This window comes from Chelonoidis abingdonii, chromosome 7 (genome assembly GCF_003597395.2).
Source record: "Chelonoidis abingdonii isolate Lonesome George chromosome 7, CheloAbing_2.0, whole genome shotgun sequence".
Lineage (NCBI taxonomy): Eukaryota > Metazoa > Chordata > Testudines > Testudinidae > Chelonoidis > Chelonoidis abingdonii.
The window spans coordinates 104,484,326-104,512,207 of record NC_133775.1 but is presented as its reverse complement, the minus strand read 5'-3'; the positions used below and the strand labels follow the sequence as shown (position 1 = coordinate 104,512,207).

The 27,882-nt window shown below is 45.5% G+C and overlaps 1 protein-coding gene across 2 annotated transcripts; it reads right to left on the bottom strand.

The window, feature by feature from the left end:
• Positions 1 to 201: 201 nt before the first annotated feature.
• Positions 202 to 27,367, bottom strand: HMGXB3 (HMG-box containing 3). 2 transcript variants are annotated; one of them, XM_032772147.2, is made up of 20 exons: positions 27,131 to 27,367; positions 26,032 to 26,179; positions 22,725 to 22,899; positions 21,296 to 21,862; positions 20,363 to 20,461; positions 19,208 to 19,339; positions 17,464 to 17,885; positions 17,012 to 17,187; positions 16,486 to 16,583; positions 15,768 to 15,866; positions 14,477 to 14,626; positions 11,671 to 11,972; positions 10,313 to 10,440; positions 9,580 to 9,711; positions 7,746 to 7,930; positions 6,256 to 6,475; positions 4,366 to 4,499; positions 3,790 to 3,906; positions 3,036 to 3,245; positions 202 to 2,387 (listed from the first exon to the last, which is right to left on the bottom strand). In XM_032772147.2, the coding sequence occupies exons 2-20, from the start codon at positions 26,175 to 26,177 to the stop codon at positions 1,911 to 1,913; spliced, it is 3,969 nt and encodes a 1,322-aa protein (XP_032628038.1). In that variant the 5' UTR covers positions 26,178 to 26,179; positions 27,131 to 27,367; the 3' UTR covers positions 202 to 1,910. The 2 variants fall into 2 exon arrangements, with proteins under 2 accessions (XP_032628038.1, XP_032628047.1); XM_032772156.2 differs by lacking the exon at positions 15,768 to 15,866 and having other exon boundaries at positions 27,131 to 27,325.
• Between the last annotated feature and the right edge of the window lie 515 nt (positions 27,368 to 27,882).

Below are 27,882 nucleotides of genomic sequence, written 5' to 3'. Positions count from 1 at the left end.
AAGACCAAAAATGTTTCCCCTAATTTTTCCTCACAGGAAGCTCATGTAGCCGTGAGAAGCTGGCATGTCTCTGTGCCAGCACCATGGCTAATGCATCAGCTGTCAGACCACATGACTGACTAGCTGATTTACAAGCTTTTCTCACTGGCTCTCAGAGTCCTTAGGCTGTCAAATGTTAATAAAAAACTCACTTTGTCATAGTTTCACCCAAAAAATTGGAGATAATTTATTAAAATTTATCACTGACTGAAAAAAGTCACTAATGTCTTTTATAATAAATTAACATTTTTAAACAGAAAACCCCCAACCATAATTACTGCATTTGCTCAGACTTAATACATTTACGTTTATGGTATGGTACTCAGTAGGTTCCCCTTCACAGAAGGGAATTTTCATCCACACCACAAGTCTCTTTTCCACTCTTCTGACGACACAAGGAACAGCCTTCCTGGAAGTTTTCCTGGTTTCCCACCATTCCAGTATCCCACCTTCTACCTTGTTTGAGCCGCACCAAACATGTGTATTTTGAGATTTATGGCCAGCAGCAGAGAAAGGGTGTCAGTGGACAATGCAAGCAGCTATACAAACAGGGTTTGAGCTGCTGTTTAAATATGCTGGAGGGAAGGGGGACTCAACCTGGCTCATCAAAGGAAAATCGTGAGAGCAGTGTATAGATAGCACGGACCCATTTACGGTTTACAGCGCTGTGGGGATAATGGCAGGATGGGTTACCACACTCTGCAAAGGGCCCAGAAAGCAGAGTGGATGCAGCCCTCTCAACCACAGTCTCAGTAGGGAGAGGATTATAAAAATCTCTCTTTGTGGGCCTCTCTGGTTACGTTGCATTCACTGCCTCCTGTTAGTGCTGCATGGCTGTCTTTTGCCATTCAGCCCCAACTGTAGGACAAATATAAATTTTCCTCAAAGTCCATGAATGGGATGTAACAGCTAAAAGAATAAAGTGCCCAAAAAGAAGTGCGTGGAATTCGAGCGCCTTACTGATTTGCCACCTTAGACAGCTCAAAACAGTCCTTAAAGAAGTTTGTTAGTCCTTGGCTAGCCAAGTCAAGGGCAACCCATCAAGTTCAACTCTTCGGTAACGAAGATAACCATCAAGAGCTAAATAATTATTACTGCTCCTCCTGTTAAGGAACTAACAGGCCTAGAAACTCAGACCCACCTCTCCACAGGCTAAATACCTGCACTACTGCACTGTTACTGAAACTAGGACAACAGCAGGGAGCACCCCAGATGACTGCTTAACTCAGTTCTGGGCACCAGCACCTCCCGTGAGGCTACCCAGACGTAACTATTTTAAAGCTGCAGGCCACTCAACATGATCCTTTTGAATGCATAGCCAGATGGAAGGGGTGATTCCAAAGCAGGAATGTCAGTGTATGATGTTACTCCATTCAGAGCAAAGGTGGGTGTTCCATACTGCTCCTCCTCACCCAACCCTGTACTGATGATATTAACAAGGTCAGCAAACAAGATCCATGGAAGAAAAAAAACAAAACAAAAACCACAACCCTGTGCTTTTCCATCTCAGACATTCCCAGGGACTGGAAACTGATCCCCCCACCTTCACCCCACCCAGCTGCTGTGTGAGAACAGCACATTGCACAACAAATCACTGGGTCCAAGAAGCACCTTGGAAGGGAATCCCATCCTGTAAGCAAGGATGTTAATGGAACTTATGCTCACAGCAGCAATCATGATCCTCTGGAAGCACATGGCTCTTTGGTCAGTATAAGCAGTCAAAGTCAGCAGTATCTCAGCTTCTTTGTTTTAAAAAAACAAAAACCAACTACCTCCCACAGTTAAGCCTGGCCAGTCTGCCAAGATCCTGAGGCAGCCCAGCACGCTCATCTGCATGGTTAGAAAGGGACTAACCACCAGTTGAGAGCAGTTTATTCAGCAACCTCTCCATCATCTTCCTGGTTCTCCTCTTCCTCCTCCTCTGTTTCTGTCTTGATCTGTGCCACTCCCAGTCGGTACAGCGTGTCCCGGATCACCACTTCACCGGGCTGACAGCTCTGCACGATTTCATGGATCTGCCGGTTCACTATCTCCCTGCTGGTGAAGAAATCCATCAGGCGGTTGTAGAGGTAATAGTGGGTGGCATTGTTGAAGGTGATGGACCTTTGGCGGACGTTGCTGGTTTTGCTGTCATTGATGGCAGTGATGATGGCGCTGTAAGGCTCTAGCTCTTGGCACAGTGAGATGGAACGGTGCCGAGCAGTTGCATCACTCTGGCTGTTCCGCTCTGTCCCGGTGTGAACAATTCGGCGGGCTGTGGATTTGGTGACTGGGTGCTGGACAGAGTGTTCAGCTATAGTCATATCTACACTGTAGTGCTGGTCTAACAGCTCCGGGCAGGACACACACTGAGGGAGAGAGAGGAAAAAAGATTGCACACATACCAGCTGATTGGCATGTTTCCCTCAACCATGCCTGATCCCAAGGAAAAAAAAAAAAAATAAAGCCCTAAAATTTCCCTGAATTAAAGAGACTAGAATAAATGACCTGGAGCAGGATGGAAGCAAATATACTTGGCTTTCTGCCAAAGTCCTAGAAGGGTGGGTCTCGTACATCCCATTGCCACCACACAGTTTTAAAACATCAGCAGCACATCAGTGATGTTCTGACTCCACAGCCTCCCTATCAGGTAAGTAATAACTCTGTCTATTGGTCATGTTATACAGGATGCGTCACATCTTCACTGTCCGTGAGTTGGATAGCTACGGTATTCAAGAGACGGACTGCGCTGGTAAACCAGCAACCCTGTGAGGAGTGCAAATGTCATGGAATACAGACAGTACAATGTGTCTGTAACCCTCCTCAGGAGCAATATGGAAGTGAGCCACAGCACTGGGCAGGTCATGTAACATCCATCTCCAAAGGTTCAGTCATCTTAATAGGCAGAATGTAGTGCTCAAAACTCCATGATTAATTGCAGATCACACAATACAGATACCAACACTGAAAATTCCCATTATCCTCACAGACAGCATAGATTGAACAGCTTAACTAACCGTTGGGGGCTCCATGGGATCAGAGAAGCATCCCTGTTTTTTCCCCCACATCTGAACAGTCAGGTCAGGGCAGCAGATATCTGCACACAATGCCACCGAAGAAGCCATATCCACCACATAGACTGGTGGCCAGTGGCGTGAGGAGACTAGCAGGTCCACATGGTCCCGGGCACTTTCCCCTCTCACAATGTACTTTGAGCCACACACCACCTCGGAAGAAAGTGAAGAGGACAAATGTGAATTTTTGGTCTGGTGCATTGTACTAGAGCTGAGAAAGGAGAATTTCCAAGGAACAACATAGAATATAGAACAAATCCAGTGTTACACTTCCTCTCCTCAGTGCATCTGGAAACTACCTGGACTCAGCAACCTCATGTTTAAGATTTTCTCTCTCCTCCCCAGACAAGCCAACTGTATCCCAGGCAAGGAACAATAATTTCCAATCCCACCTCTGTGGCAGAATCAAGAACTCAACACCAAACATTCTCTTACTACTAGGCAACGTGGCATGAATGCTTCTAAAAGGCAAAGTCCACCCCCAAGAGAGAACCTGGCTCATCTCTCTTCACCCCTGAACGTGGAAAACAAGAACCCAAAATTCACCACCTGCCTACTCTCAGCCTCCTATTTATTCTTCCGAGAGACAGGAAAAAAAAACAAGACGACATTTTGTGTGTCATGTGTCAGTCAAGTTATTGTCTAAGCATCTGTCAATCACACCTTATAGCCACAATGCAGTTCTAGCTTGCCTTACCTCATGTGGACACACTTTGTAGATTTTGCCTCCTGTGTGATGGACTGGGGGTTGTTTGGCATCTGCCCCATTCTGTACAAAGTCATAGAGAGCCAGGAGAGAGTAACAGAGCTGGTCCTAAGAACAGAGAGACCAAGAGAAAAGGCCATATTTAAATTAAGAATCAAAGCCCGGGGCTCTCCAAAGAAGGTCATGGCTGTAAGTGAAATATGACACACACTGTATTTAAACACATGGTAACCAACAGCCTTTTAATTCCTTGCTCAGTACCATGAGGATGACAAGCAACCCCAAGATGAGAAGCCCCTGACAGAATAAATTATAGGTTTCCATTTTCCAGCCCACTAGGGTTGAATTTTTTTCCCCACCTGTCAGTTACCCTGTAATCTGCAGGGTCTCCTTCTTTCTAATCACCTCTTTCCTTCCTAAATACAATGGGTGAAAAGTTACTTCTCATATTGTCATTCTGAATAACCACCACCTCCTCTTGTCTTACAAGTAGGCATGAGGATGGTCCCCCTTCCAAATCTAGATGTGGTGGGGGCACGGCAGGGGAACAGGGAATAGGCCTATTACCTTCGTGTCTGCTGCCCCCCAGGGGATGCTGCACTGTGTCAAGAAATACTGCAGCTCTTCCTCACTATAAGAGTTGATCTGCTCCAGTTTGCAGGATTCTTCCTGAAGCAGCCTCACCAAAGCACTCCCACTACCTGCAGAAGCAGAAAGCATTCTCAACATCCACCCTCAGAAGGGAAAGGACCATGTTGTTTCTCCAGAAGTCGGTGGATGGTAGCCAAGAAACACAAGGGAAGTCAGCAAGGCTACAGTGAAAAGGCGGAATATGTAGAAAGTCCCAGAACCAAAGGCAAAGCCCAGCCTGTTACTGAACTATTGAGTCAGCAGATGTTTACTTTTCTAATGAGGTTTTCTGGATTCTGACAGAATCATGACATTTAACACACACCAATTCTAGGAGTCAGGAGGACCAAGTCACCAAAGGAGCGCTCAAAGTCTTTCCAAATATTCTCAAATAACTTGTTGGGATTAAAGTGTTAAGTGGGCATCAAGACAAGCTTGGAGACCAGTCTGCTGCATTCCCACTGCATTGCAAGTCCCTTTCTTTTAAGAGCTGGCTCAGCAGCTCCAGCCCTACCCCTTCACTTGGGTCTCCACAACTCTCTTTCCACACAGGCCTGCCAGCATGCTGTTCCTCCAGTGTGCAGTGCTCGCTCCCGGCTGCAGCCCCTCTCCTAGGCCAGCCAGCCACTTCCAAGGGTTGATGCTCCTGTTTCTCCACCAGCTTTCCTGCTCCAGTTCCCTCCCCCAAAATTGGCCACTATCCACCTTCTGCTTCAGGAGGGCCGCATGCTACCATCAACTCTGCCCTGCGCCTTTTCCCTGGAATTCAAACTCAGTTCAGGAATGAAGAGGTGAATGTTTGTTTGTTTTTAATTCATTCCCCCTTAGAAGTTAATAAGCCTTGGGAGTCAGTTCTCTCCAAGGCAAGGTAAAGTTTCAGTGTCTCCACTAACCAGAGTTGTAAGGAAAGAGCCGGTCATGGTGAATCCAACTCTGATGCAAGTTATTCACTCATGGCCCACTATTCTATATGATTAAAACACAAGATGTCCTGACCCAGCACATTAAAGGCATTAATCAGAAATAAATGTAGGTTGTGGTATCGGAGCTGTATTATGCCCATCATCTGATCCTCTCTTCCTTTTACTCCCCATACAGACCTAAGACACTCCCCTCTGGTGTGTCAGCAGCAGCACAAAACAGGTACTGTCTGCAGCTACAGAATACAAGTTTTCACAAAACAGAATGAAGAATATTCTAACAGTTTCAGCAAGTGCTGAGTGACTAATCTCCATGTAACATTCTGAACACGCATTCCAGTTATAGACTTTGATGTACTTTATTTGGAGCAATGGGATGTTCACTTAAATTTCCCTGTATCTTGTCTCCAGCAGATCACAGCTAAGCATTCAGACTCCCCTGAGTAGACAGAGTCCCCCATTTGGAATTCATAATTAGAAGTACCAAAACTTGACCTACACATCCCCCTATGGCTTTGGTGGATCTAAAGACTCCACCAGGAAGTGCTTTAATTTTAATAAATTTAATTTTAATTTAATAATTGGAGATATACCAATCTCCTAGAACTGGAAGGGACCTCGAAAAGTCATCGAGTCCAGCCCTCTGCCTTCACTAGCAGGACCAAGTACTGATTTTACCCCAGATCCCTAAGTGGCCCCCTCAAGTTTTGAACTCACAACCCTGGGTTTAGCAGGCCAATGCTCAAACCACTGAGCTATCCCTCCCCTTAAGTGCCAAGCACTTCTCTTTAGAGCATCATGTAACAAAACCCTCAGTTCTTAACTGCAGATGGGTCACCTACAGGTATCCACCAGCAGTACCACCCCTAGCCAAAGCAGTCCTAGGGGCTCTGTGGCAGTGAGTTACCTGGCACCGGATGTGCATCTAGGTTCTTGTCCTTCTCAGTGTTGACAACCACAGCTCCTCTCATCAGTGGTGGGAAAAAGGGGGCAACAATAGAGGCATCAAACTTGGTGATCGGGATGCTAGATGGGAACGCCACCTGCTCTATCACTTCTGTCTCCATCGTGGACCAGAAATCTTCCACATTTACCTCGCTGGATGACAAGAACTCCGGCCAAGTAAACTAACAGAGGTGAGAGAACAAACATCATATATTCAACAGCATACATGCTTCATTTCTAAACAGCTCTGTATCCGTTTGTGACTTGAAACAGAAGCATAAGGCTAACACGCACACTGTCCAGAGTACGAAGAGGAGCCAAGGGTCTCCTTACTGTATATGGGGTTGGAGTCCACAGGACCTTTCTGCCTACAAGGATTCAGACCAATTTACTTTAACTAGAAACAGGGTTTACTACATAACACTATCTGCTTCCCTGTGTGTTAGGAAAATACCCCATGACACCTCAGAGAAACTGCTACTAACAAAATCAGAAGGAGGCTTCTAAGTCAATACATAAGAGGATGGTGATCTGAGAGTTCCTCTCAGCTCTCTTACACCAGAATCCTGTTGGATCAATGGTGTGAAACAGTAGGACACACCCTATTTTTCCACTCTCTCCCCCACAAGAGAGGACAACATGTGGACGGCATTGGGTCACGCTGCATGCTCCTGTTAGACATCAGCAGAAAACATTAGACAAAGCCCTTGAGTGTAATGACTATGAATTACTAAGATTAGACTGAGCAAACGTCTTCTAGAGACTTTACTTGGGGGTCTGCCCCTTTATAGCCAAGAGACCTGGGGTTAGCCAGCCCTTTTTAATTAGCCCTACCTTGCCACACCTGTGCTGGGTGTAGGACTTTAAAAGGGAGGAAACCCAGCAGTTAGGGGCTGGGTTGTGGCTGGAGAGCTAAGCCACAGGAGTGGAGCTAGGTTCTGTGGTGGGTCCCCTGAAACAAAGGGCTGGGCTCCAGCAAGCTGTCCTGGGGCCAGTATTCCATAAGGGGAACCAGGAGCTGATGATGAGAAGCTAAAGCCCAGAGAGGCGTGAAAGATATTTAGCGGTGTTTTATTCTGGAGCTCTAGAATATGCTCCTCTGCGAAAGAAGAGTGCAATTCTCATTGATTTGGAAGGACTTTGCTGCTGGCCCAAAGGGACTATAAAGAGGCCAGCTGGGAGAAACCAGCGTGGGGCCTGTGTTACAGCTGGACTTAGATACCCCAGAAAGGAAGAAAACGTTTACATGGCCTAAGGGCTAGCCCACGGAAGACACCATTTGAGGCAACCAACAGGAGGCAATCAAAGGGAAGGCCCAGCAATTCTGCACCCAGCCACGAGGCGGCACTAACTGGTGAGTCACTTTTGCACATGTGGGGATTGCTCAGGGGTGCGACAGTAGAACAGAAACATGCTTTGTCACAAATGCTTCCTCCAGCTTTTGTCTAATACCTCAATGTTCTTTAGTGCCAGGACATTTTCTGCATTCCTCTGGGCTATCTCAATCTTGGGTGCAATGCCACAGACTCCACAGATCATATCATTGTAGTCCCGAACAGTGAGGCACTCAAAGGCCCAATAGCCACTGCACAGCAGCTCCTGGAGCTGACTCAGTTCCTCGGGGCTCAGGGTTTTCTCTGGGAAGAAAAAAGCAGGTTACTTTTAAGGTCATTTGCACTGTTTACTCAAACTGCATTCACACAGCTTTCACTTCCTAAAGCCAATGGAGACAGAGCACACTATTCACCAACAAAAACACATTTCATTACTCAGAGAAAGCACACTCCATAGACTTATCTCCATGAAACGTTTGGGGAGAATTGATCATAAAGGTACTGTTTGAAATGGCTCTTTCCTAGTCCAAAGTCCCTCCGCAGCCAGCTGAAAAGCTTTTCTAAACAACAGACCAAGTCTGGATCTAACATGAGTACTTTCAAAGGCGAGCTCTCTGAACAGCTGGACAAGAGGAATTTATAGTAGTTCTTGGAAGCAATTTTACTTCAGGGTGTCAGTGTCTTTCCCCTTGGGAATCTCAATTGCTGAGATCACTGATAAGGAAAAAGTCTCACAGAGGCAGCTGGACAGTTCCAGAAGAGAGATGCATATAATGTTTCTGGATTCCTCAGAGAGCAGAGTATGACCATAAAACCCCCACTTAATAAGAACAAGCATCAATAACTCACGAAGACTGTCAGTGATATGTTGCAAACAAGATGCAGACACATAGTTCAATCCATTTTAAAGTGAAACATCCCCCAGGAAGGATTTTTAGATAAACCAGGTTTTAAATTAACCCAAGTAACCCCTAACCAAAGCACTTCAAGAAGCAAAGATCAGCGTGTTCCATTGCTTGGAAAGGTGGATGTTAATAGCTATATGGGCCATTTTCTATCAAAGGCTGAATGAATAAAGGTTCAGAAAGAATATAACATTAACACTGAAACACCGGTGTCATCGGTAAGCCTATGGTTAAGGTTGGCTCGGATCTCACTTCCTGAAGACTATTCCTTGGTGCCATGTCACTTTCCCAAAATCACCTGGACACTTCCAGCCACAACTCCATCTGCCCAGTGAGTGACATTCTATAGCTCCAAACACCCACCCCCCAGGCATCTATGATCGCTCTCCCTTCCAGACCTAACCTAGGACCCTAGCTGCCTTCTCAGCCTGAACTCACCACACTGTGAAGTCTCCAGGCCAGCTGCCTGGTTCACCTGATTGAACAAAGAACTCAGGCCTTATGTTCCCCTTTCTCCTCTTTCACTCCCTGCTGTTCATAGCATTGCAAACAGATTAACTGCCAGAGTAAGCCCACCCCTATTGCTTGCAAACTGTCACTGAAAGGAAGAGCCCTTCCTTTCTGCAGAGGAGACATTAAGAAAGCCCAGGCAGGATGTTATATGCTGGGAAGATGGGGATGGAGCCAGTAGACTTCAGGTGAAAGATTCAGAGGGAGACGCAGTTTTGCCCCTTTCACAGAAGATGGCAGCCACCAAACAATACATTTGACTCATTGCTAACTAGAGCCATTTCTTTTGGTCTGGATACAGAAAATTCAGTATCTTTTTAAACACACACAGTAGAAGCCTCTTTCAAAACCAGAATCCTACTCAGCTCAACAGAAATACATTAATCCTCAAAGACTGAGTTTTATAATCCAATAGTCACTTACTACTTTGACCTAAAATTAAACCCAAATACCTCTCCACACAATTCTCAGAGAAGAGAGAGGTCAGCAAATTCAGAATAGTCACTGTTTCGAGAAAGGACCAGGGGAGCACTTTACCAGTCTGTTCCTGCACAGATTCCAGGATGCTGCCAACTGCCACTTTGGGATCCTCTCCAAGTTTAATATGGTTTCGGACAGTGAACAGAAGGTCCAGGCTCACTAACAACTTGTTACCCACGTTGAACAGGCCTGCAATTTAACAAACAATACAGCAGTTATTGGGGGAGATTTAGAATTCCACAGACACCGAACATAAAACACACTTGTTTACTGCTAAACGAGTCATGCTGAGTTTGGTTTAGAAGGTCAAATACATTATGTCTAGAAAGGTCTTCTGGGGTGTGTACTCCCTCTCCTTGCACTACCGCAGGATTAGCTCCGTTTCGAGTCTTGCCTTTAATTGTAACAGCACCCAACCCTGCACTGCTTTACAAAACCTACAATGATCCCAGCTTCAATTCCCTCAGCCAACAAGGGCTGGAAAGCTCATGGAATTTCAGAATTTTTCAGCTGAGCCTGAGCACTCATGGTCTGCAACACAGAAAGAATGATTTACTGTTTGCAAGTACAAAGACGAGTGGGGTGTGCTCTCAGTCACTATAGTGACTAACATATACCTCAGTAAGGAAGAGCGGCAGTTCACTTCTTGATCCAAAAATTCAAGTCTGGTAGGGTATAGAGAAGAGATCTTTTCTGTACAAGGAGGGCTCTTCTGTCCTAGTCCAGAAGCCCTAGATTTCTGCATATTGGTCTCTATAGATTAGCCCACTGATGGCTTGTTTTTTCCTACCTGTGTATATATCCGTGAAGCTATGCAGGGCCAGGCACTGCAGATTCAAACACACTTTGACCTGGGCAGTAACCACCTGTAAACGGTTAGCAGTCAGCAACCAGCACTCCTGCGGACCAGCGAGAGAACTGTAACATACAAGCAGGGGAAGAAAACCAAAACGCTATTATCCCACTAGCGAGCAACCACACCAGCCACTACTTGAGGAGATAGGAAGGCAACTGATTGCCAAGATTCTTTCCAAAACCATCAGTTTGGTTCTGTCTTTAGAACTCAGAGCTAGGCTAAACTTTGAGAATCTATGCACGATCCACCACAACTAACAGAATCCACACAGCACGCACTCTGACCAGCAACAAAATGAGAACAGGGAGAACATGTGGTATTACAGCACATCTGTAATCCTGCAGCTTTACACTACTGCATCTTTCACCTCTGCCTCACTGTGCACTTCACAAAGCATCAGGAATGGAGAAATTAAATGGGATTAGCAACCAGAAGCTGATGTGAAATAAGATTTAAATCTAGATTTAATGTTCACTCAACCCACTGAACTTGCCTGTTGTAGGAAAGCAAACCTCCAGGGTGTGAAACTTTTCTCCAGGATCAGATTAACCCAGAAACAGCTCATACCCAATCTCCTAAATCTCAAAGTACAAAAAGGGCCATAGGGACAAGTAATTCAATGAAAGAAGAGGGTTTAAGGTTGTGGTCATGCATCGTGTGTTAAACTTCAAGCATTCATTTGAAAGCTAACGAGCAAAAGAGTGCAAGAGCTGTGACAGGATGACCATCGTTGCTGCACTTCAAAAGAATCTGGAGTTAATCTCAAAGATGGTAGCTGCACAAGGATTAATACGTGTCAGCTTTCATGCCTGGACACAGTTTGACACGAGGGTGTGAGCATTCAGGACTGAAGTGTTTGAGTAACAGAAATCCTGCAGGTCAGGCAGAGCTATGACACGATATAGAACTGGAGTAAGCAGATGGTACTACAGGATCAGGACTGAGGTGCATGGATAGAAGATTTACACACTTTCTCCTTCTGGGTAGTATTTGCAAGTCCTTCACTTTCAGAAGAACTACATTCAACACCATCACCCACCCCAGATGCAGAAAGGGCCTAGTACATATTACAATACCTCTACTCCCAAACTCACATAAGCATTGATGTGAGTAAGGGCTGATCTTGGGAGCTAAGGGAAACGTGCACTTCTTACAGAGATGCAGGTTACATGGTGTTTGCAATGGCTTTCACACGGAGAGGATAAGGCAGTGTTTTCTTCAAAGACATTTTTAATACAGAACATCAGAATAAGGGTGAATAGGACAGTCACAAATCTAAAACAGAATCTTACTTCTGTCCCCCTTTGAACAAAGGGCTGTTACAGAGGAGGCACTGCGTAGATGGAGACTCATAATAGTTTGACCAGGAGGTCTGCTCGATGGTGACCGTCTCCTCACTCACGTTGGACAGGATGAGCCGTGAGCTGTTGAGTTCGTGGATGAGTGTGAAGACCTCTGCCAGTTCCGACTCATTCTCTGGGATTTGCATTACCTTGCGCAGCAGCTGCAGTGTTGATTGGCGCTGGATCTCTTTCTGAGACTGTGTTAGGGGTTCATTGGTGTTCAACACATCAGGAAGACCAGAGCTGACCTCCTAGAAAGAGAGCCAAAACGTCACTTGGATTTTGTCAAGCAAATATGGAGTAAAAAGCTGATCATGAAGTCTCAACAGTCCTGAGAGGTATACTAAGTAATCTGTCCTCGGTCAGAACAGCATAGTACAGAATCCAGAAATGCTGACTCCAGTCCCCTGCTCTGCTAGACAGTGCACTGTCTCTGCAGCTCATAGCTTTAAGGGTTGGGTTATTTATTTTTTTTCAGTAGAACTGCTTTATAAAAATAGGTAGAATGCAGGAGTGAGTAAACCTCACCTACCATCGTTTACCAGCTCCTGCATGAGCAACAACCCTTTGCAGGCCGTCAGAAAATTTGGTGATGAAGTGTTATCATATAGACTGGATAATGGAGAGCACGGGGTGAGCACAGCAAAGGTATCTACACTAACATTTCTGCAAACTATTTACTTAACTACAGGCAACTGCATAAATTCTCTTCCCCTACAAAACATGGTCAGACACAATGCATCGTCCATAGAAGATAAAAATCCACAGAGGAGGTGATTAGCTACTGAATGTTAAGAGAAAACAAAGTGTCCAGCACTGAATGCACTGTAATTAAAAAAAAGAGTGATGATGCTGCAGTCGATGGAAATACAAGTGACTAGACGTTCAAGGAACTAAGCACATAGGAGAAGAAGAATCAAAACACAAGGGGGCTCAACAGGACAGAAAGAACATTAAGTAGATTAGAGGCTGTAATCAATAAAACAAACCATCCTGTCAATGCTTCAGCTTGTGTTTCTGTCTAGCCTAGTGATAAGATAAATGGCCTGTCAAGAAAAGGGTAGACAGCATTAATTCCAGAACAAAAAAACCAAAACCACCATATTACAGGTTGCTATAGCTGTGACCAAAACAAAAAAGTGCAAAAAAACAAGGAGAAAACCAAACCAGAGTCTCTCTCAAAAATGCCAACCCATCTTAGTGCATTAAGGAAGCAGTTAAAGGAAAGCACTATGTTCTTTAAGTATCTGTTTATGTGAGCGTTTTACATGGGGTTGTTTGAGGTGTTTTTTTTCGGAGGGGGGTAGCTTTCACACAGTATGCTGAACAATTTTGTCCTTCAGCCATATTTTACTCTGAAGTAAACAAGTTTACTGTACAGACTGGCATGCAGCCAGCTTACCTAGCAGGCTCAGTCAGCGTGTAAGAACAAGGCAAACTCTTACATGCAAAATTGTTTTGGATAAAACCAAAAACACAAATGACCTTCAAAACTAAATTTATAAAATCCAGAAGCAGATATTTGCTCACAGTGGCAAAAAAGCAGCTTAAGAAACCAGAGTTCATTATTAGCACTTTTAGATAGAGTAGCCAAAGCAATTTTTTAAATTTGAATAAAGACAATCCTAGCTGAGACTTTATCTGCCAACAATTCAGGTGCAGCATAAATCTGAGTTACAAGCTCTTGCAAACATGACGTTGTAGTACACAATGAACTGACATTTGCCACTGTAGCTCAGTCAAAGGCAGCATCAGATTACAGAAGTGGAACCTCACCTCCTTCAGACTGCACAAATCAGACAAGGCTGATGCTGCTCACTAGTCTTAGGAGCAGATGAATATGGGGCAAATCCTCCATGAGGCATTTTTTTAATTGCTGAGTGCCCCAGTGGTAAGATTGAGTTCAATTAGTCTGTAGTACCTATTCTCAGTGAAAACTACCATTCACAGCTGTGGGCAGTGAATAGCCCCAAAAAGAGGTCACTACACATCTACAGTGGGTTGACAATTTTCCAGCAGATCATTTTTCAGTCACCAGATGCTGTTATATCAAAATCTACATGTTTAGATAAGAATGTCAATTTTGATAAATTTTTCATTTTTACACAAGCGGTTTAATAGGGTAGAAAAGTTCTAGACTTTCTTGGAATTAATGTTTTTACTTTGAAGTGAACAGTCCTTTAGAAACAAAGAAATTTTTTGAAGTCAAAATCAGAACCTAACTTGCTATCAACCTGAAACTAAATTTTTTCAACAATTTCATTTTTGTGGAAAAATTTTAATTTTTGGTTTTGTTTTAATTCAGAGCAAACACAAATTTCAAACTGTCAATTTCCCACAGAATGGAAATTCTGAGCTTCAACCAGCTCTACAGACAACCCAGAAAGCCAACAGACTACAGCAAGGTATTACACTAGCCAGTGGCTAGAAGCTGAAGCTAGACAAATTTGGACTAGAAATGTGGTAATAAAAAAAAAAAAAAAAAAAAAAAAGACAGTGAAGGTAATTAACTACTGGAACAATTTACCAAATGTTGTGGAGGATTCTCCATCACGTGCAACTTTAAAAATCAAGATGGGATGCTTTTTTTAATAAGTATGCTCTAGGAATTATTCAGGGGAATTCTATGACCTGTGTTACTCAGGAAGTCAGACTAGATAATCACAACGGTTTCTTTTGGCTTTGAAATCTATGAATCTAAAAGACCAAATACAGTTAAATTCAATAGTTCAACAAGTGAGAGAACATAACTCACCAAGGATTTCACAGTTTTCTCAGCTCTGTCTTTGGCGAGGTTGTAGCCACAGCTGGGACAGATCCGCGGCTTGTGTCTATTTGTGTATACATAGCTACAGGAGGGGTTCTTACACTTCCCTCTGCCACGTGATGTTGCCAATCCCAAATCCTGGAAAGAGACAGGCAAAACATTATTCTATCTTACTTTCATATGCCAACAGGCTCAAGACAACAGAAGTCTGGGGAACAGGATGTGCTATTCTAGCAATGTCTAACACTTAGTTTCAGGGGATAAACCACAGGCATGGCCACTTACTTTGAGGACCAGTTCAATGAATCTGTATGCTTTAAGTCTAGTTTCAAATACCACAGATACTCAGCAGAGGAAACAAATTCCACAATAATAGGATATTTGACCCTCCTGAATTAATGCAAGGGGGAATTACAATTGCTTAAGGGCACCAAGAAAAATCCAGTTTTTAAGGGGTTGGTAGCACATATGATTTCAACACAACACTAAACTTTCTAATTCAATGCTGCTGTTGTAAGTCAGCAGTGAAACACCTAATGCACGAGTTTTCCCTCACACGAGGAGCCAGGATATTTCCGTGCAAGCCTGAAAGTTGTAGGAGTAGAGCCATTCTAGAGAGATAAGCCTAACTGAGAAGCCAGTCACAAGGAGTGTGCGACTTAGAGTACTTGTAATACCACACAGAACTGTTCAACTTTGTCACTGGCTCAAACACAGCCCAGGTCAGTAGAGACCTGAAATCCCTACCTGCTGAAGCCAGCACAGCAGTTCATGGAAAAAAATGAGCTGGATCTGACCTCTCAGGCCACGCCCTGTTAGAGAGGTGTCACTTCACAAAAACCACCACTGCAGGTGTTTCTTATGGCAGTCTCAAGAGAAATATTTCATCAGCATGGAAACTGGCCTACATTCTTCCCACTAATGATGGCTCCTCCAGGATAGAGTTGAGATATTAGTACTGCCATGCAGGGAAGTTTACCCTACCATTACCCATGCAGGAGCCTGAGATGTTTAGTGCTGTTAATGCAGCACATTACATGGACAATACTTGCATTTAAAAATTAAAAGCGCCAAATCCTAAGCTGTGCCTTTGGAGCAGACTGCAGAGCCAGAAGAGGTTGTTTGAGTATGCACAACAGCCTTGTCAAGTTTAGAATTATCAGGTCCAAAGCACTAACCATGAAGAGGAAAGCAAATTGCCTTTCAAGAATATTGTCACTTCTCAAAACAGGCTCAATGATGCCTCACATCAGGAATCAAATGACCAAAAGACCCTTACCAAAGTTACGGTGCAGCTGTACTTATAGGAGGGAAATACGTCTGGTTTGACCTCCACTACCTTCACCTGAGATGCCCTGCCGGTTGGGCTGCTGTGGAGCTATAGATTGAAAGCAGTTGAAGAGGGGGAGGGTGGGTGGAAAAGCATATAAATCAGACATTTGAGAGACCTGGCACTAATTACAGCTCACAGGCAGGAACTATTAATGGCTTTAAAAGACTAGTGAACACCTTTAAGTAACAAAGGATTTTAGTACTCCCCCCACCCCCCCCAAATCATAGGGTTAAAATTCAGCCTTATTCCAACAGCTCTGCTTCTTAACCAGTCAGTCTCACAGCACACATGCAGGAATAATACTTAGTACTTCTATCACACACCACATCTTCAAAGCAGTAACAGATCCCCAAAATACCCCTTTGAGATAACTAAGGAGGTGTTATCAAAGAAGCAAATGGAAGGACTAGTCCAAGGCCACAGAGCACCAGACCCAGGATTAGATCTCAGCATTTCTTGGCTCCAAAGTCCTGTGCTTCAACCACTAGCCTATGCTGCCTCAAATCTCACATACGAAGTAACAGACACAAATCCCATCAAGGGGTTACCAGATTTATGCTCAGTTTCTACACATTCAGGTCCGACGAGTGAAATCCTACTCTGAACCTAGCAGAGAAATCCAAGTGCAAGAGAACGTGCATTTGGAAAAGCAAGAATCACTCACCTTTCGCTCACTAATGCTAGATGTCTGTAGGACAGACTGACCCAATTGCTTCAGCGTACTGGGCTTCAGGCCCGAGGTTCTCACAGGAGAATGCTTATCTTGAAGGAAAGGAAACAGCAGGTTAACTGTGTGAAATCTGCTTTTTGTTTTACTTTGACACCTTTGGCAAATGCAGCCATGGGACGCAGTGGAGCTGCTGTCCTCTGAACCTGAACTGATCAAATCAGGCTTTGTAAATCCCATTTGTCCAGCTGAGGGGTCACGTGAAGTAGCCCTTTGCTGTCAAAAGCTAACTTTGTAAAGAGTCCACTGGTGACTACAACAGACCCACTAAACTCTAAACCACCTGTAATCCAAACAAGTACTTCTAAAAGGTCTTTGTAGAGCATTAACACTGTAACACCAAGCCAGCAAGTCACTCCAAATGTAGCGTTCCACAACATGCCATGTGCTAATTGCCTCCTTCTCCCCATGCTTAAGGAGCTTCTGCTGTCTATGCCTATTGTGGATGGCTTCTTGCTTTTACCGTTACTTGGAAAGCCCTGTCGGCTGCTGAGCTGCTCTGTGCAGGCTTCCCTCCCCAAGCTAGCAGGGGCAGGTAGGATTGCTCTCATGGGTCTCGCAGCAGCCAGTAAAGAGGGCTTGGGTTTTGGTTTGCTCTTCAGTTCTTGTCCTTTGGGTGCAGCAGCAAGAGCATCAATTCTGAAAGACAAGAAGTGCAGCTGTAGCAAAAGTTCACTATGTCAGTGAAGCGCAGTCATATACCATGGCAGACGGTAGAATGGAAGAGACCAAAACGAATAGCTATGATGTTTTTGGAGAACAAATCTCTGACCTTGGATTTATCCTGATTCACTTGTTACCTAAACAAGCCATCCAAGAAGCTCAGGTGCCAGTACTGATCCGTACCATGAACACTGCCACACATAAGTGATGGCTCAGTATGACAGCTCTATGAATCACTCAAAACTGACTCACCCCATTGGCTTTTTTACAGTGGCAGTAGGACTGGCAAGTGGACTTGTCATCTCAGCAGATGGCTGTGACCCTATCCCTATGTTGTCTTTCTCGGGCTGCTCTAAGGAGTTGCCCTGCACATCACTATCTTTAGCCAGCGTTACTGCTGCTGCATTCCCTCTGTCCTGGGCTTGCACATTGTTTGCAAGGATGTGAGCCTCAGAGATGATCACTTCTTCCCATTCAGTGTCCTGTATCTGCTCCTGAATAGGCACTGCATTCAGTAGCTGGCTGACTGCTTCAGAACTTTCCAGAGTAGACTTGGTGGCATCCTCCTGAGCAGCTGCCTTCTCTGTGGCTACGAGCTGCTGGCTTCTTTTAGCCCCTGGCACTTTGAGGGGGATACCTGAACTCTGCTCAGCTTTGCATTTTGGTTGCTTTTCCTAGAAAGAGAACAAGATCATCAGAACATCCCAGATGTTTCAGAGCTTCAGACTTTCACATCCAAAACATATTCATATCCTGGCTGATTTGGTGATGGCTACTTAACATTGGCTAGAGGAGCAGCAAGGCAAGGGTCTGAGCAACACACGTGTATATAAAGCCAGAACAAACATTAACCCCTCATACACTGAGATCCTTGCTAACATTACATACAAAGTGTTCTCTCTCGTCATGCCTTTTTCACAAACACTTGTCACTGCATAGCGTGAGGCCATGTCTATACTACAGGTGCGACAGCAGCAGCGCCGCTGTAGCGCCATAGTGTAGACACATGCTATGGCAAAAGAGGGGGTTTTCCAGCCCATGTGGGTAATCCACCCTCCTGAGCAGCAGTAGGTAGGTCAATGGAAGAATTATTTTGCCAACCTAGCCACATCTTTCCTGGGGTTTAGGTTGGCTTAATAATGGCACTCGGGTGTGATCTTTTTTTCCCACAGCTAGGTTGTTCTAAATGTTAAGTATAGACCAGGCTTTAGTCATTTTTTAAACCCACTCAGGACATCAGCATTACTATCAAAGTAGCCACCTGAGAACTCATTCATCCATTGCTTTCTCTAAATATGATGCCCTCTCTTTTACAGTGACAGCTCCCTAGAGCTGCCTTTTCCACCACATGCAATCTAGGAGCTAAGCATACTAAGTGAGCAGCCAGGTCTGTTACACATAGGACCTTGCTGACCCAGACTGTAGTGGGGAGGAGGATGGTGATTCTGAAGTTCTTGTGGCTTGGTGCCCAAGTGATTTAACTTTCCTCTGTATTTTGAAGTCTGTCTGTTTCCCTTTGAGATCATGGTAAAATGGCTGTAGTGGAATCTTACCCTGCTAAAATGGCTCCATACCAGACAAGACAATGCTTATGAGACAAGTAGTTGAACTGAGTCACTAAGCTCATTTGATGCTATAAGCAGGTTTGGTGGGCACCTTTCAAATACTGGCATCATGTGGCAGTCAGAAATCAAGAAAGGAACAGTGTCCTGTCTAAGGGTCAGGGCTTCACAAGGTTGTCCCTTTTATTCATGATTACTACCTCAGCACAGAGACAAGAAATCCAGAAAAGAGTTCTGACAGAAAACAAGTCTAACCATCTCACTGGTGACTTGCTCTAGCAGAGACACTGGCAGAAAAGGATAGGGATTCACTTCCCCAGGTCTCTGACTTGTCCCGCACACAGACTTTGGGGTTTCACAGGAATTCACACAAGTGTCACTTTCCAGCTCAGACTCAGTCATTGGAAATAAAAGAAAGTCATGTGGAAAGGTACCTTTGGGATCCATTTCCCTCCCAGGAAGTTCCCGCACTTTGGGCACTTTGGTGGTTTGTGTCTGGTGACATAAGTAAAAGAACAACCAGGATTGGTGCAGTTTCCATGGCCCCTGCGGGTGTAAGTAGTTGTCTGAAACAAAAGGGTTGCCAACAATTTCTTTGCAGAATTAGGTACATAAAGCCACATCACAATCATCATTCTCTACCAGTAAGCACTCAAACATTAACTCTATAACCACCACAATCCTCCATAAACCAAGTAATACTACACATTTTACAGATGACAAACTGATGCACACAAAGGGCAAATATTTTGCCTGTAAAAGGTCAGTGAAAGTCAGGGTTATAGTCAGAACCTAGAGATTCAGAAGTCTAGGTCCCTTTACTGATCACTAAGTATTATCAAGGCCCATATTTTCTGCGGCTGTGCAATTTGGCACAAGATATAACCCTTGCTGCAGGAGCTACACTTGCATTTTTAAAAATTATCTCAATCCTTCATGAAAGTGAAGAAACATGAACCAAGCGTAAGCTGATTCATTGCCATACCTCTCTGTAAATAGCTAAGACACGTGAAGTACTCTATTCATCGCTGTGGGTGCTAACTAATATCTGAAGGTGACTCTTAAATTGTGAAATATCTCACGGATGATGATTTTAACAAAAAACTGAACTGCCTTCCATTTCTCCTTAGGTACCAAAAGCCTCAGTTGTATCTCGGTACAGTTACCAGCTCCTCCATCTTCCTCAGTCAGTCAATCTATACAGTATAGTCATGCGGCATTACAAAAAAACATGAAGACAGCCTAAAATAATCAAAATAAGCAGACAGAAGGTGGTTGTATTGACTGCATTATTTGTTTCCAAATTCATTATAAAACTTCTTTTTTTTTTTTAAATTTATCTGAAGCTTTTGCACTAGAGTATACAGGAACTTATTGCCATCTGGTCAGGGTAAAGGAGCAGAACATGATAAACGTCTTAAAGCTACATCCAGGCTAGGAGTTGAAAGGTGTCAATATATGTACCAATATATGTTAACAGACTAATGTAAACAAGTTAGTGTGCCTTGTCTACCTTAAGGTACTAACACGTTCCATAGACTACTGTAGATAAGCCCTAAGAGAAACGTACAAGCTCCTACTTTACTCACCAGTTTGATTGATGTTGGGTTCTCCACAACAGAGTGAGCTGGGAGAGGTAGCATAATAAACTGTGTGGTGGGCATGGAGGAGCTGCTCTCATCTGTATCCTAAAAATAAAAAGAGGAAGAGGAAAACATATGCAACAGACAGGGGGACACATCTAGCTAGCTGTGTTCTGACCTTTTATTGAGGGTCTCTTTAACATCAGATTTAAGAGCATATCATACAGTAGAACAGTGAGGTACCGGCAGTACAACTAACAGGATTTCAAGAGTGAAGGCCTAGTAGGAGCGTTCTGCAGATTGGATTATCAGATTGTCACTCTCTTCACAATCTGAGCACTATGAAAGTAACATACTCTGTTCCTAAACAGAAACTGGTTTGTATCACTGAATCCTTAACACCAACTAGGGATTCGAAAGGAGTCCTCATTCAGTTCTCTGCAGCTGGGAAGTTAGCCACATGGGACAGAGAGAGAAAACACAAGAGATGAGATACCACAGAACAGTGCTTTAGTATATCTGTGGAATCCAACCCACACCTCACACCTTGATCCAGCACTTCATCTTTTAGGCCTGAGGGTAACAGTGGAAGGGAGGAGAGGAGATACTGCACTGCATTTTTGACTAGCTTATAATGAGCAAAAATTGTGGTTTCCATCACTATTGATCTAGTTGAGCTTTGGGGCAGGAGTGATGTAATTTATTAACGTCACTTTCAGCCAGCATGAATCACTATAAACATTTTAAAGCCCACGAAAGCTTATGCTCAAATAAATTTGTTAGTCTCTAAGGTATCACAAGTACTCCTGTTCTTTTTGCTCATACAGACCTAACACGGCTACCACTCTGAAACTATAAAGATTTTAAGCAACTATAGGAAAAAATTCAGGCAATAAGTGAATAGAAATAGAGTTACTAGTTATCACTAGCTTAGCTTACCCTCCCAGTCACCACTGTTACCACAGACAAACCATCAGAAACCTGGGGTTGTGCCACAGCAATGCTCCCATTGGAGATGTCTCTGCAGCTGCTAACCAGAGTCTCTTCAATAACCACACTAGTTGTCTGATATGGATGTCCCTCTCCTATTTCCAAAGAAGCCTCATCCAGGAGGATATCTCCAGTCATTTTATCTGCTATGGGTCTGACATAATGAGAGAGAATCTCTGAAGCAACTACTTCTTCTATAGTGTCTGACTGACCAAATGAGGCAGTCTCTTCCGCCAGTCCTTCAATGGCAATGCACTGTTCAGAAATGCCAACATGACTCGAGTCCATAGAAAGGATGTTTTGCATGGCATCATGGGCAACACTCGTGGTGATGGTGGAAGCTGTTACTCCATTAGATGCTGTTTGGCCCTGTGCCACGCAGAGTTCTAGATGCTGCTTGCTCCTGTCCTCCTGAAGAGTGGTTTTGGGGATAATTATGTAATCCGAACGAGGGAGGATTTTACGGAAACCTGGAATGTCTGGAACTACAGCAGTCAGAGTGGGCAGCTTGGAGTTCTGTTGACAAGACAAAGCATGGAATAGAGAGAAGGAAGTAGGTTTGGTTCATGATTATGGATAAGGGGTGGGTTTTTTTTGTTTTTTTTAAGTGCCTCCATTACAGTTCAAATAACTTCCAAAGGCAGATTGCTGGCGAGTCCTTCACATCTCTAACGGAGCCTTCAGAATCCCCCCTCTTCTTATCCCCTACATTAATCCCACTCATCCTGGAGGCCTTGCCAGAAAGTCACTATTCCTCTGACCAGCAGGTACTGGACAGGACCCTTTTAGAGTCTGCCAATGCTGCTCCTTAGCTAGCTGGCTGGAGCAACAGAAGAAGTTACCTTCTTTTCACCCCCAAGCCTCTACAACAATCCTAACCCAAGCAGGACTACAGACCAAAATCTGTAAGTAAGTGTCTCTCCCCCACAAAATCATGATCTGTATTGCCACCAAGCCAGCCATATTCTAGGACTGGTCTAAAACATCCATCTCATACATATAGTTAGTCTGCTTCTGTCCTTTTACCCACTGTGCTTTGTCAGGTTACATTACACTGTACTGCACTATCTATAATGTGACTTAGTCCAGTGTAATCAAATATCATTGGACTCAAAATGCTTTGCAAATTTAAAGGAAAGGGGAAGCTCTTCAATTCTAATGGAGAGGTCATCTCAACTATCTCTGACTACACTGGAAACAATGCTTATTTGACACCAACATCAAATTTCCATTAAGTAAAAAAATAGCTGGCAACTCAGGATTTTTCCTAATATTTTACTCATCATATTTTCAGGAGAAAGCAAAGAATACAGCAACTGATGATTCATATGCCTAGGGATGGCAGGAAATGTGAAGCTATTTAAGAAAGTTGACTTACCGGGTCCAATCCTTCTTTCTCCAGTTTGGCCTTTTCCAAATAGTAGCTTTTTTCAGCCACACTGAGCAACCTCCAGCTCTCACTGATCTTCTTGTTAATTTCAGATTGGGGGAGGTGGGGGAGCTCCTGCTGTACTTTCAAGTATATATCATAATAGTACAGGAGGTAAGCAGATCTGAAACACAAGTGGATACTGAACTTAAAGTCTATGCCCTAACAACACACCTGAAACAAAGGCACCACCAGTCATGTACTAGCCTCAAGGGTAATTAATGAGAACTTTTATGGGCTTGTTTTCCATAGACAGCCGGAAAAGTCTTTATTAATAAAAGTAAAGACTGAGGGGACAGGGTGCACAGACCAATATCATTCAACAAAATGTGAAAAATACTTGAGTCACTAATAGTGCTTTAACCATTTAGTGGACAAAGTGGTAGATCACAAATTAAACATGCAATTATTGGGTACTGTAAATGGATGGATGTCCTCTAAGAGGAGATGGGCCTCAGACCCACTTGTCACAAGATCAGCTCAGCACCACAGGTGGCAAAGTGATTTTGGTCATGTGATAGGAAGGTCATCTGACTAACTCAGACCAAGCCTGGGGATACAAGGAAGAAGCCAGTAATTCTCTCGATAGGACAGATACCTGGGAAACTGTGGGCTTGGCTATAGTCAAAACTCCAGAGCGCTGCTGCGGGAGCGCTCCCGCGGCAGTGCTTTGGAGTGCGAGTGTGGTCACGGCACCAGCACTGGGAGAGAGCTCTCTCAGCGCTGCAGGTATTCCACCTCCCTGTGGGATTAGTTTACAGCGCTGGGAGCTGTGCTCCCAACACTGGGGCACTGTTTACACTGGCACTTTGCAGCGCTGTAACTTGCTGCGCTCAGGGATGTGTTTTTTCACACCCCTGAGCGAGAAAGTTGCAGCGCTGTAAAGCCAAGGCCTGTGGCTGGTCTGAGTAAGCAGTTGGAGGCGAGTACTGCAGGGAATAGAGGGATTGTTTAGATTAATCTAGCTCTAGGAAGGAGGGCTGTGGACTCTGGATTCTTGGTTCTCAGAAAGAATGAGACCACTAGGATTATAAATAGGACCCTGCCAAATTCACAGCCACGAAAAACACGTCATGGACCACGATATCTGGTTTCTGCCTGTAGCAGGGTGGATCCCTGCTCCGGCCCTGAAGGGGTTAAAAACAGCCCAGGGAAGGGGCCGGGGCTGGAGAAAGCAGCTTTTTAGGCTGGGCTGATTGGGGAAGTGGCAGCAGCTGGGGCCATGCCCCAAACTGAGCCACAAGCCCTTATAAAAGGGCAGAGGAGCCAAGGAAGTCTCTCTCTGCGTTCAGAGGGAGAAGGGCCTGGCTACTGCAAGGGACCAGACAAGGTACCTAGGGTGAAGCAGGGTACGGAGCTGGGAGCTCCTGCCTGAAAGCCCCAGGCGCAGCCTAGAATCGCTAAGAGGACGGGGTTGAGGGGTGCAACCCAGGGAGGCAAGGCCAGCGGTCAACCCTTGCCGATGATGAGAAGAGGCTACTACTGCAGTCGCTCAGGGCATGGGGCTCGCAAATGACTGGGCCAGTTCCAGACCCTGAGCAAAAGGAATAAGTGGGGTGGGGTCCAGGGTTCCCAGGGAGGGGAAACCCCTAAGAGAAAGGGGTTACTGCCAGGGGGCAGAACCCCACATAAAAGGGGCACCGGAGTCCAGGGAGGGACACGGGGCCAGTAGCAGAAGCCGGAAGTTGGATCACTGGGCTGCAGAGGACGCTCCAGCTGCAAATTTGAGCTAATTCCCAGGAGTGACCAGCAGGAGGCGCTGCAGGAGTGAGTGCCCGCCCGGTTACACTGCCCATGAGACATGGTCTTGTGTGCTTTCACCCTATACTATACAGATTTCACAGGGGAAACCAGCATTTCTCAAATTGGGGGTCCTGATCCAAAAGGGAGTTGCAGGGGGGTTGCTGTATTGCCACCCTTACTTCTATAGTGCCTTCAAAGCTGGCTGGCCAGAGAGTGGTCAGCTGCTGGCCTGGTGCCTAGCTCTGAAGGAAGTACCCTGCCAGCAGCAGCGCAGAAGTAAGAGTGACAATACCATACCATGCCACCCTTACTTCTGCACTGCTGTCTTAAGAGCTGGGCAGCTGCAGAGTGGCAGCTGCTGAATGAAGGCTCAGCTCTGCAGGCAGCAGTGCAGAAGTAAAGGTGGGAATACCATACCATGCTTATTTCTTCACTTCTGCTCGTGGCAGTTCTGCCTTCAGAAATGGGCTCCCAGGCAGCAGCTGCCACTCTCCAGCTGCTCAGCTCTGAAGGCAGCACTGAAACCAGCAGCAGCGCAGAAGTAAGGGTAGCAGTACTGCAAACCCCCTCTCCCCCCGCCACCAACTCCTCTTTAGGTCAGGACCCCTACAACTATAGCACCATGAAATTTACTATTTTTAAAATCTTATGACTGTGAAATTGACCAAAATGGATTGTGAATTTGGTAGGTCCCTAACTATAAAGGAGGAAGGGGGGGGGGGGTTGGCAGGTGCCTGCTCAAAGAGAGAACTGTTTGAATTGTGGAGCCCTTGGTTATAGTATTTTAAAGGCAGGAAAATACTAACTTATTTTCTTGTGCTTTCATTTAAGGTAAGTGCTTTACCTGTTCATGACTCAGCTCTATTTTATACCTAAGTGTCCATGTACTCAGTGACTATGTTGGCCTTAATTCTGCCACACTCCAGAGCAGCAGACTAGAAAGTCTATCAGACTTGTGTTTTAAAAAGACTTGTTTAAAATGGAAATACGAATGTTTTATATCAAATTAAACAGTCTGCTATGACCTTTAATACTTTAAGTTGTCATTAGGTGTCAGTCAATACCCGACTGAGATGAACGAAGTTGCTCCCCATTAGCGGTACAGTTTCAGGCTTCTTGCAACTCAGACAGGCAACACAAGTGTGGTGTTTTTTAGCTCCCCATACAGTTACAATGTTTTTTAAATGACATTTTAGATTGAGTGCAATTCTGCAGTAAAGAGGGTTCCTCCCCCCCAGCCATGGAATTGCAGAGACTGCAGGACTCTGGTCAAGCAATAGCAGTTTCAGAAAGGTACAGTACATACATAACATTATTTCAAAGTGGTAAGGCTATATTCCTGTATATAGGATATAAATGTGCTCTTCGGAGCTGGGTAACAATTGTTTAGGGCAATAAGTAAACCAGACCAAGTATATTCCAGAGGTAAGTCTTATACCAAAAGATAATGAACACTGCTCCCAAATTGTACAAAGCCAGAGATTAACTGAGCAAGGAAGACAGAGGAGCTCACCTGGGTTTTTTGGCCTTTTCCCCTTGATCTCCAGGACTTTTGTATTTTTTCTTCTTCTTAGATGGTACTGGAGATGCATAGGTGTAGGTGCCCTCTATTTCCTCCATCACTACAGTTACTTCAGTGCCATCATACTGAGCCTCCATCGCTAAAACAGACCATTATTTAAAAATGCATAACTTCAAACACCACTTCAGTTTTAGTAAATTGTCTTTAATTCATCTTCATAAACAGAAGGCTGCACTGACCCTTGATTTCATTAACAGATCAGATATTTAGATTTTTTTTACAATTTTATTCCTTGAGTTTTGTAGAGTACAAAACCACAGAGGGACACCGTGGACATAAGTACAGCCCATACCTCCAATGTATTCAAGGTAATAACAGTAAGATTAGGTGACTCATGGGACCAGCCCTTTTGCCTTTAAATTGCTAATTCAAGTCCAGTCCAGGGTAGTAGCACCTAAAAGCTGTTATGCACCAGATTTGGGGGCAGCCACCATGAAATGAGTTTGATTTTTTTTTTTTAGCCCACATCTCAGTGGACAGTTCCAAAAAACACTTTATCTGATTGTCCAGGCTCACAAAAGCAAGGCCAAACATTGAATGAGCACGGAGGCTAAATAATCTTTCTATCCAGAGAGGTACCCACTCCATTCACTCTGGAGCAGGTTTTATTAAGTACGTACACGAGAGTCAAGATTTCGGGATCCACATGACCCACAACAGCAGAACAGAATACAGAAAAAGGCCTCCGACCTGCCTGATGCCTCGGCAAGACACAACCACCTAAACTGAGCTGCAAAATGCAAACTCGACCACTTTTCCTAGCCAAGACCCAGGCTGCAGGCAGTGCGTGGTCTGCCCCAGCCGCTCCACGAGGGACTGCGGCGCTGTCACCGCTGGCAGCTGTCACGGGTAACAGCTGCCTCAGCCAGCAAGGCGCCGTTGAGCCCGGGAGGCAGCCCGGGGCTGCTGGGGGAACGCGGCGCGCCAGGAGCTGGGCAGCCGGGTGCAGCCCGGGGAGACCCTACGAGCCAGCGGCGGCCGGGAGGGGCCAGGCTGGGGCCAAGGCACCGCGGCTAGGGCGGTGACTCACTTGGCAGCAGCGGGCGAGCGCGGGCAGGTCACATCCCAGCCGGGGTACAGAGTCCGGCGCAGCAGCGTGGAGCGACATAGGCGGCCGCGGGCCCAGAAGGCTGCGCTCGGCGAGGGGGGCAGTCGCCCCAGCATGCCGGGGAGACGGCCCGGCCCGGGACACGGGGACAGGAACCTCCCTGCCTGTGGCGACCGAACACCGGGAAGAACCCGGCCACCGCACCGGAAGTGCCTCTCCGTCCCCAAGCTCTTCCGGGGTCAGAGCACGCCCGGCGGCAGGATTCCTTCCGGGGGAAGCGTCCTGTAGCCAGGGGGCGGGGCGGAGGTGTCAAGAAAGAGCGGGAAAAAGGGAGATGGGGCGGAGTCCTGTGCCCCGTAGCGGGCGGGGAGGGACGGCCCGGGGCGGGGTCCCTGGGAAGGAGTGAGGCGGGAGGGGACGCCCCATTGCGGTGAATGGGGAACACACACCCTGAGACGCGGGGGCTTTTGCCTGGTTTGGCCCCACGCCCAGGTGGTGGGAGCCGTCCCTTGAGCCGGGCCCCATGTGCTCCCCCAACCCTGGGCCAGACTCTCCCCTGCTCAGTGGGGCGGGCCATGCAGCCAGCCTCCTGGGCCGAAGGCTCCTGCCGGCTGCCTGGCTTGTCTGGAAAGGCCTGTGCCTCGTGCCACCCCCTTCAAGCCGGACGCTGCCTGCCCCAGCTCTGCCTCCCTCCCATGCGTGAGACGCAAGAGAGGCCTGGCTGCCCAGCACTG